The sequence below is a fragment of the Myzus persicae genome, unplaced genomic scaffold, assembly GCF_001856785.1.
Source record: "Myzus persicae strain clone G006 unplaced genomic scaffold, MPER_G0061.0, whole genome shotgun sequence".
NCBI classification, from domain to species: domain Eukaryota; kingdom Metazoa; phylum Arthropoda; class Insecta; order Hemiptera; family Aphididae; genus Myzus; species Myzus persicae.
Window position 1 is genome coordinate 73151 of NW_019104024.1, and position 11256 is coordinate 84406.

Consider the following 11256-nt stretch of genomic DNA (forward strand, 5'->3'; position numbering starts at 1 on the left):
TTAGTTGTACAATTAAAAGAGAAATAACAATTAAATAAATAACAGCAATATCACAAGTAGGTACCTAGTTCTTATATAATATTACCTTACGATAGCTTGTTCTTATAATAAAAAAAAAAACCAATTTCAACTTATTAACAGCAGTAATGACATGACACGACGGGTCGTCATCAGATTCATCATCATGCGGTTAAAGTGCTCTAAATGGCAGCTGAGCAAAGTGGAATAAAAAACTGAGGTGTACTCCGAATGCTCTTGACAGGAACCTTAAAATTTATTTTTAGCAAGAAGAGAATAGAAGAGTCAATATAACTAAAAAGGAGCTTAAGGAGGAAACGAAGATTGTGGGCACGCCGACTCGCGACGGTCTCTAATTATTCTATATAAGTTAAGGTCACCGAGTACTGTCGATAATATTTAGGGTGTGTTTTGCAACGTTTAGGATTTTTCGACCTTAACTTTAGGTTACCCTAAACCTGTTTACAAGATCGTATGTAATTTGTACCACATATAAAAATTTTTTTTAGCAATTCACACCACTTTTTAGATCATAGTTTACACCACGTGAAAATAAATAAAAGGGTATTATGTAATTTGTGCCATATTTTACCCACAAAAATTGTGATTTTCGCCACTTTCAAATAGATGAACAATTTTTTTTTTACCCATTATCATATTGTATTTTTAATCATCGGTCAATCAGTTCATTTTAATAGCTACAGTTTTAAAAAATTATTAAAATGTACATAAAGTAAAATAATTAAATGTGTATAAGTATAGTATACGCACTTTATATATATTAAATAAATACAAGTTCGGTTATTAATAAACCATATAAAAATCAGTCATATTATTATAATTCAAAATAATAGTAAATTCCAACAATAATTGAAGTCAAAAGTGTGGCGCGGATTGCAATTTTTCATATCGTTTTCTGTCTTGGCCCAAATTACCAAAATTAAATGTTTAGAGGTGCCGCAAAATACGTGTTGTATTTTCATATTTTGGTGCAATTTACATACGCGCTTAAATGTACCTGACCATAAGTGGTGCAAAATAACAGGTACTTAATGAAATTGATCCGAAACACCATCTCCAGTGTACAAATATCAGCAGTTTGAGGATCCCAAACAATGGAAAATCATACTCATCAACATTAATCGAATTCGTATAATATATTTTAATGGAAATGAAAAGTACAAAGCGATGACTTTCCGGACTAACTGTATAACGCCTAGAAACACGGGCTTACTGCTTACAATAGAACATTGTGATAATATTGTAATAATATTTACCATTATTATTGTACACGTTATTTTTCTCTCCACATTTAACGTGCTTAGGAATAATTTTTTTTTAGAACGTCCAATTAACGAGGTATTCAACCTATGTAATAATATACTTACTTAATAATACCAGAGAACCCAGGTTTGTTTTTCAAACTGATATTTTAAAGCAGTAATTGTATTATAGATGTAGGCAGTGTTCATTTGTGTTTAATTTGTTGACGCATTCAAATAACTTGTTGACCAATTCCATAATTGTGTGGCATAAAATATAGTTTCAAAACAATATATTTACTGTTGTCATTATTAAATGGCATTGAGCATCATATCATACTTGAGCTATAGAGTCTAGCTGCGTCGACGATGCATTGTCAGGGCACCAAATATTTTTATTTTTACATATAATACAGAAATAATATAATTATTTGGATAAAATTAGAGTTTTGCTGCTTGAAAAACCAAATACCTGTTAAATAATTTAATAACAATATATTGAGCGTATCCGCAGCTACTAATTGTTCGAGATTCATAATGTTCACGTGAACACAATATTAAATAATTTATAATATGAAAATTGATAATTGTTCACCATATTTTTATATTAGACCTTTATTGACGAATGAATCAAATTTTGAATTATGGAAGTCTTAATGTTGTCGAGTAAATATTTTAAAAGTACAATATTTAATATTACGATATGTTGATTAGAATAGTTGAGAACAGTATAGTATCCAATTTTGAACAGTTAACCTACATTAAACAACTGAGTAAAACGCATAAAACAGGGTGAAAATGGGGTATTTCTCTAGGAAAATATAAAATACCCAACACTTTTGCCCGCAAAATAAAGAAATGTGCATTTTTTGCTTAGCTAATGAAATAACGTGACGTAAAACAGTTCCACACTACGTTTTCAAATTTCGTTTTTATACTCGTTCATTGTTTAGAACGAATTTATAACGATCGTGTAATATCACCCAATTTTTTTCGAGCCATTACGCATAAACAATTATTAAACACAAGATGAACGAGTAAAGTTTAAAAAATTATTATATTTTATTATATGTGTATTGTTTAGTTACTATATAGTTTGTATCTTTATATGTGTGTGTAATACGTTATGTAGTATAGCGGTTTACAATGATATTAGCACGTGCGAATAACCTGTTATCGAGTGATTCGTTATATAGGTTGGTGTTGTGATCAAATACCAATTCGCACGATAATATTAGCAATTTACCCTCTCATTAATAATTCGCCATGATAATATTACACGGAGATTGGAGGCACCTACCATAATAATATTATAATTTGTAATGGTTTGTTATTATAATATAATGTTTACCACGATCATTATACTATAAGCTAATAATACGACGTATATCCGTACCGCAGTCCGTAATTTACGGTATACTTGACATTGCACCGATCATTGATCAATGGCAGACATCGTTTTTGCTTTCTACCCACTCGGTTCGCTAGTCTTATCGTTTTAATAAATGGATATAATATTATGATGAATAATATAATATTATAAAATACTATATAGTACAAACAATACGATTAATAAACTCGACTTCGTAAGATAACATTAAAATAATCTAAATACCGAACGCGTTGGATTTTTTTTTATCACGTCCAACTACACAATGTATGTTTTGAGACTCGACACGTAGGGCGTATAAAAAAATATACTTGTGTATAGGCACGATCTAGTGTTCAATGATCGTTATTAATTTGTTTGTTCTAAAAAAAAATTATTGACCTTAGACCCTTTAACGCTGTGAGAAAAACGCGTCTTATGAAGAGCCTCTTGAACACTCAAAATTTCAAACTGTAAACAACTGAAGTGCCTTCTTGTTTACGAGTCTTCCAAACACCGTGTATACGACCAATGCACACCACGGTGTCTATTATAAGACCGACCAATAAATATAAAATGTATTCATTTTTTTTCTTCAAATTACGGGTAGGTAAACGCACTCACTCCGTGCCTACAACAGTTCTGTACAATATTTATAATTGCATCACTTAGTCGCAGTCCAGTTGTATGTCGTTGGTCATGCACCGATTTACACTCAGATAACATATTATTACATTACACCAATTGAAGATTAAAGCGTTTTATTCAAAAAAGTTCCTACTCAGACGCCAAGCCAAAAATCGTGTTTACGACTGCAGTGCGCCTCGACACGGTAACAATTATCATAAGCTCGACTAATGAACAGAAAGAGCGGGAAGTGAGTTTTTTTTTCAAATTATTGGCAAGTACCGACTCATGCCCACAACAGCTATTTCCCATCGGTTTAGTATATGTATTTTCAATCGTATCACGGTATAGTCGCCGCAACCGTCAAAATCGAGAAGTGCCTATATAAGACGTAGTCAGTCGTATACAGTTGAACAATATTATTACATCAGAGAGTAAATACACGTGTTACACGACTCTAAATATTATAATATTATCGTTATTATTATTATTATTATTATTATTATTATTATTACTGTCGACACCGATTTTTCGAATGTCTCGCGGGTCTTTCACGCCTTCCGAACCGGATCGTGTAAAAAATCGACGATGACGGACGAGACAGATATTTTGTTTCCTCTATATTTCGCTTTGCGGGTCGTTGTGCATAAAAGATTTCGTGGAATTATTTTTTTCGTCGTTACGCCGCACCGCTGTTATCACTATATATATATACCTATATACTATACATTGTATACTGCATAATGAGTGTTCTACACAACAATAATGATGTATTAAATTAATAGTTATTCGTTTCGCACAAACGCTTTCGTCGATATCACCGTCGTCGTTGGACGAGATGAAATAATTTTAACAACAGCGATAGCTTGTTGAACTGTCGGGTCATCGCGCGGTTATTTCGTAACGTGTTGTTTTTATATTTTATAATATTGCACAGCATCAGCATTAGAATAATATTCATGATAATATTATACGTTTTATATAGAAATCACCTACTGCACATCGTTATTATGTAATACTTATATTTTTTTGATATCATTCAGTGTTATCGTTTTATTTTCATGTTATTCTGCTTCCTCTTCTGCCGAAGAACGTCTGTTGCGCACACGTGATTTACGCTGTGCTCGTTGCTCATAATCGATATTTAAATATTGTTATTGATTTGTCTTACAGATTCCAAAAAACCTAGTGCGTAAGTATCGATGACGGTCCAACTGCAGCTGCATAATATATAATAATGCCGACCGGGATTCGTGTGTAAAAAGTATTGTTGAATACGATGCGCCCAAAAATTCAAAAATATGCGAAAAACAACTCGCAGATGCACCTATGCATGTGTGCTTGGAAAAACTTCTTTCTACGTGCGCAAGACCCTATCTGTTATTAATCAGGGTTCATATTTAAAATAAAAGAAGTCTTCGGGCGACGACGATAACTCTTATTATTATTATCAATGTCCATTCGTTGTCATTGCGCTCATTTGTCCGATTTATATTCAACACATATTTTTTTATTTGAGAATGCACCGAGTTTTTTTTGACGATACTATTGGAGTAGTGACAATAGCATGATACTCTCGAACTTACTATTTATTTGGTCAATATTATATGTAGATACTCTTTATTATAATTTATAGCGATTCGGTAATGACAAATTACGCAATGTAATTACGCAAGAAAATATTGTTGAACAGGATGCTCATATTTATGCACAAAAAAAAAATTCTGAAGTATGCAAAGATAACTTTTCATCTATCATTGATTTTTACTTGGAAAAACTTCTTTCTACTGAGTCGTTGCAATAAGCACCATAGTATATTATATTATAGGCGCATATTAAAACAAAAAAATGTCTACAACACTCTTCAATACACATCCATTGTCACTGCTTATTTATCTTTCGCTTTATTGACCACAATTGTTTTTAACTTTCGAATTAAGAAAACAGACCTACAAAAAAATATTGTATTTACATTGTGTACAAAATGCCACTTTAAATTATAGGTAATATAGAAATATGCTGCAATTTATAGTAATTTTTATTCAAATACTAAAAAAATCGGGAAAGAACATATACTACCCACATAGGCTCTATACACGTCATTACGACGTAACGACGACATTTTTAATCGAAATTATTCAAGTGAATAATATTAATTATTATTATAAAAGAATGTGCATTTACATAAAAATCTTGGGCCTATATACATATTATATGTTATCCATTTTAGTTATTTCTTCGTCTTCTCGTTTTTCGGCCCCGCCCCTCCCCACGGTTTGTCCGTTTTCAAACTCTCGGGACGACCGCCAACAACGTCACGAAGAGTTATTATTATTACTATTATTATATCGTACGTCTAAAATACACGACGGTACCATGTCACTATTTTAAATCTTTAAATTATACGCTGGGAGATAGTAATATTAGATGGGTATAATATTAGGGAATCGTTTTATTATTACTATTAATACCATGCCCCCGAGGCGTAAACGTCAGCATATTATAATATATTATGATTATAATATTATAGTAATATATTGTGCATATAGGCACGAGAGATTACCACCGAATTCCAACGGCGGCGGCTTATGAATATATATAGGTATAGGGAAACACAAGCGAACGCTTTCTAGTTGAAAAAAAAAAAATATTTCCAGTCGCTTCGGCCGGCCTACGCACGTCATTTAATTCCCCCAATCGCGTGATGCATTTAAAAGCATAACATTTTATAATCTGATGATAAAAAACCGGATGAAAAAAAAAACCAACGACGTCCCATATACGAAATATAATATGCCTATGTCTAACGTCTCCGCTCAAAATCATTATACGGCTGGTTTTTAATTTGTTCCCACTACATGTAATAATTCCCATCATAGGTTTATTTGAAAAAACAACTAAATATCAAAAATATGCCTAAAGACAGAGCATTTCGAACGAGTATTCAATTTTTGTGCATGTCGCACGTTTGTTTTAATAATGGTATAGTGACGAAATATAATGGCGAAAACGATTCCATCATAATATTGTTGTGGCCATCGGCGGGGCTGTGAATTTCATTTGCGTTTTTTTTTTTTTTGCTACTCTGTAAAACAAAACGGATTCGGCCAACATTTGTTTCGACTTGATTTCAGTTCAAATACCAAATCTTATTTTGCATATTTTTGCATATTTCTCGGGTTAGGGCATATAAATTAATGTTTTAATGGCTTTTTTTTTTGTATAAATCCTTTTTTTCCGTGATGTTTTTCATTTTTTCGGTCAGTCTGTTATAAATTGACATTAAAATATTAAATGTATTTGCATAAACTATGACTAGAATAATTTCATGGAAACTAATCTATATGAAAATGGTTGTATACAAAAATGGTCTTTCAAGTTTGAAAATCTAAAGAAATCATTGATTTAACTACTCTAAAGGTAAAATATTTAAGTGGAAACACAATCTATTCTAAGCATATTTCTTTTATAAATCTTGTATGCGGCGAAGATCAGGACTTGTCAAGCCTAATAAGTAATATGACTCATATCAATATGTAACGATACTAATATCATTTAAATTAAAATTAATAAAAAATTATAATGAAAAAAATAAAGATAAAAGTTAAATTTTTGTGGTTTTTATAGAAAACCTTTATTTCTATATATGCGGGCATATTTTTATGCACATTTTGTCAGTTTTTATAGCATATTTAATAGTTTTTAAGTGCATTGAATTCCTAGCCTTGGTCATCAGTCATACTATCGTCGCCAGCCGTTATATATTATTATTATTATTATTATTATAATCATATAATATAACCTATCGAATTATGAACGGAAGACGGATCTGCTTGTACCTATAAAACAGCGCAGAACAAAATCATTCTTCTCGTTCTCAGGTTAAATCGGCCACTTCATGGAACCATTTCGACACACACCTTTGTCTCCTGCTGTTCTCTGTGTCCGATGCTATTGTACCCTACCGCAGTTTGTACAAAATGATACAAATATACCATAATACTTTTTTCTGTTTGGAGAATAACTACGAACGATTTGGCCATATCCTAACAATAAATATAATGTCCGTGTTCAAGTGTACCAACGTAGATATAATATTATATCGCGCAGTAAACTCAACCTATACCTATATAACATTAACCACGTCGTCTTATAATTATTGCAATTATTATTATTATTATTATTACCATAGTAGGTTACAGCAATGCACTATTGTTCGATGTTTGATCTGAAATGTACAAACGCGATCAATTCTGACAATAATATATATATTGATACTCGTACCCCAAATGGTCGAGACCGGGATTGAACTTTTTTTTCTAAAAAAACCGTGCAGTCGTGATGACCAACGAATAGTCACAAATAATATTATTATGACCTATTTATACTTACGCTGTAATCCATATCGTGTTAAAATCTACTGCGCCGAGCGACGAGTCCTCATTTTGTTGAAATGAAAATATCTCAATCGTAGGTTCACCTATAGGTGTTCAATTTCGGGTAGTTTACATTAATTTATTAGTAAAATTTACTTTTGTGCGTTTGACCAATTTATATTGAATATATTATAAATATATATATTTATTCGGATTATACCTACCAATAACCAATATAATAATATCATATTATTATATTATATACCTTATAGCTGATATTATAATATCATCATAGTCATAATTGTATATTTTTTTTTGTTTTGACGAGATGTTACTTGCACTCGTTTATGGTTTGTACAAACTTGAAATTCGTTTCTCACAATTTTTACCATAATATATTATAATAATATGATTAATTTATTGGGTATACTCTAACGCAGGAAGAAAGTTGGACTAAAATACAAAATAATATTTTACAACTATTAGGTATACGGTTGAAAAAAATAATACACTTTGTATTGTTTATTGAAAAATAAATGAAAATAATAATTATATAATATATTCAAGAATGATATAGTAATTATTGAACAGTAAAAAATATAAATGATAAATTCATATGTATACAATTACTATAATATGTGGCATGCAAATTTTTAATTTGTTGTGGAGTGAAGAAAACCCTGATTGGCAAAACGCCAGGAGTTTTTTTTATGTAATAAGGTAATACACAACCACAATTTACAAGTTATAAATACCTATGTTTGATTAAAAATGCTAGTTAAATTAAAAAAAAAAAAAAAATAGCAAAACTTAAAAAAAAATAAACATAGCCAAACTTTAAAGATAAAAATAAAATAATAATATTTGAGTAATATTGTAATAAAATTAAAATTGAAAATAATGATATTTGAGTAATATTGTAATACAATTAATATTGAAAATACGATTTCGTATTTTTCACTTAGGAAGTATCCAAGCTAATATGACAAAACAAATGGAATTGATTACTTTTGTAATAAGTACCTGCCTATATGTACTGCTGCAGATTCAGAACTGCAGTAGAAAACCATTTGTTTTGAACTCGCGATAACTATAGGAAATTGTATGTACCATAGGAATCAAAAGTCTTATCACAAAAATACAAAATAATAGTTGATAATAATATTCTCAAATATAATATGCTTGCACGGGTGGAATATTGTAGATCTTACTGTAATGTATTTTACATTTATATTTGAGTAGCAAATCGAGTAATATAATAATGTTAAAAAATTTGGCGTAGACCGTTTGGACGAGTGTTTATTATTCCACCAAAAGTACTAGAATATTTTTGAGCAATTGATTATGAATATTATGTATTTATAGGTAAATTAATTGAATATATTAGTTACACCTATTGTGCAATATTAATGCACTATTCATTATTATAGGTAGTAAAAAAAAAAATATTTAAAAATTAAAAAAAGACTCACGATGTGTGTATACATACCTAATTAATAATTATTATTAGCAATTGACTGAAAAATGGGTTATGTTAAAACTAAAATATTTAATAAAAATAATTATGCTAAAATTATGTTTACTTTTCATATTTATAATGGAGATCAATATCTTTTAATTAATATTGCTGTGTATATTTATTTCTTAAGTTCTTCTCTCAATTGTTGAGGTCTAATAGTATTTTACTAGAAGCCAATAAAAAAAAAACTTGTAAACGGTATTGGTATAATTATTGTAGTCATATAAATCGTAACGTTGCGTAATGAAAAATTCGGTCAAAAATTAATATAATACAATCTCATATCATGTCATAGGAAAATCGCTCACTGAGGTGTAAGAATTTCACTCGCCTAAACGATCACCGCCCGTATAAAAGTAAAATATCATGAAAATAAAAAAAAAGCGATGGTTAAATGGGTTTTTATGTTAAATCATGCATGTACACGCGATTGGGGTTAGGGACTTGTAAAAGCTTGCATATTATAAAAATTTTTAATTTGTACTTGATTTTCCAAATTGGTCAAAAAAAATAAAAATAAAGCGTACACTACCCTATAGCTAGGATATTGAGTAATGTCACGCGAACATAGCCGATCGCATGACCCGTATGGCAAGCAGCTATATAGGTATCGAATCGGTGGTGCAACCAGATGGATTTTTTCGAGGAGAGGTATGTCCCCGTCAGCGGAGTATAAAGGTACAGCGGTTCCTCGAGTTTTTTTTTCGCGAATTTTAAAAAGGACTCGAAAGACTCGAACAAACGGTTTGAAGGGAGGGGGCGGACACGTCATGCACCTCCCCCGCGGTTGCGCCACCTCGTCGAATACCCATATCATTGCAAGTACGTGATGGTCTGCGGTTCCCCGGTCACCGCCGACTGATAAGTGTAAGTACTGTTGTCCGCGGCGGTCGAGTTGTAGTGAGAAAAGCCGTCGTTGATGACCTCGGCGGTGGCGGTGGCGGCGGCGCCGGAGCTGTAGTTAGAAAAGTTGTTGTTGTCAGCGGCGACGGTGGCGACGTAGTTGGAAAAGCCGCTGCTGCTGCTGCTGCTGTTGTTGTTGTTGTTGTTGTTGGCATTGTTGGCGGCGGAGGCGGCGGTGGCGCCGTAGCTGGAAAAGCCGCTGCTGCTGCTGCTGTTGTTGGCGACGGAGGCGGCGGTGGCGGCGTAGCTGGAAAAGCTGCTGTTGCTGTTGGCGTACGACTGCAGTTGCTGATGTCCGGTCGGCGCCGCGAATTGCTGCAGGATCGGCTGCTGCTGCTGCTGCTGGACGAGAAGATCGCCCAAGGCCGTGGACGTCGAGGCGCTGGCGTTTTGCAGAGGCATCGACGCCGCCGTGGCCGACGGCACGTAGTTGTTGTAGCCGACTTCCTGCTTGTAAACCGGATACGGCGGCGGCGGATGTCTCGGGGTCTGCGGCACGTGGTGCTGAGGCGGATCCGGCACGAACGCGCGGGCGAACGGCTGCTGGAAATGATTGAAGCCGGGGTTGTTCGGCGGGGCGCTTCTGCCGACGCTTTTCCGCTCCTGTTCCTCGACGAACACTTTCTGCAACTTGTGCCGGATCACCATTTTCCGGTTTTTCGGCACTTCGCGCAGGTACGGCAACAAGCTCATCAGGAAGTGATAATTGTCGTCTTGGTTTTGGACCACGCCGTCCGCGTCGCTCTCCGTCTTGGCGGCGGTCGGGATGTTGATGTTCTGTATGTACTGCCTCTCGAAGTTCGGGTAGTCGTCTTGCCCGAGGTGTCGCCTCTTAATGGGAATGGGAATCCGCAGTCGGTTGTCGCTTCCACTGCTCCCCGGCCTGTAGTTCAAGCGCTGAAAGTTCATGGAACTTATGATCAGCTTGCCATCTTCCCGGTCGCTATCCGTCAAATCATGGATCTCCGCGTTACTCATTGTCCGTCCGACGATTTTCGAATCCAGCTATGGAGGTGAAGACCAAATGCGCATAGACGACAAACTTAACCTCCGCGGTTCTGCGAAATCGTTATCCGAGTGTAATTATCGTGTTTTTTTTTTTTAGTAAAATACTATCTCGGCGTAGATTTTAATGCCACCGATTTTTTTTTTTTGTCAAACAGCACCTAAACACAAAAAAAA

General features: G+C 33.6%; 1 protein-coding gene across 1 annotated transcript; it reads right to left on the minus strand.

The window, feature by feature from the left end:
* Positions 1–9984: 9984 nt before the first annotated feature.
* On the minus strand, positions 9985–11052 carry LOC111037740 (nuclear transcription factor Y subunit gamma-like). Its single transcript, XM_022320474.1, has one exon. It carries the CDS (start codon positions 11050–11052, stop codon positions 9985–9987), a length of 1068 nt encoding a protein of 355 aa, XP_022176166.1.
* Positions 11053–11256: the final 204 nt, after the last annotated feature.

Excerpts from the sequence above, each read along its gene's own strand:
- LOC111037740 (XM_022320474.1), bottom strand. The coding sequence starts at position 11,052 with ATGAGTAACGCGGAGATCCATGATTTGACGGATAGCGACCGGGAAGAT.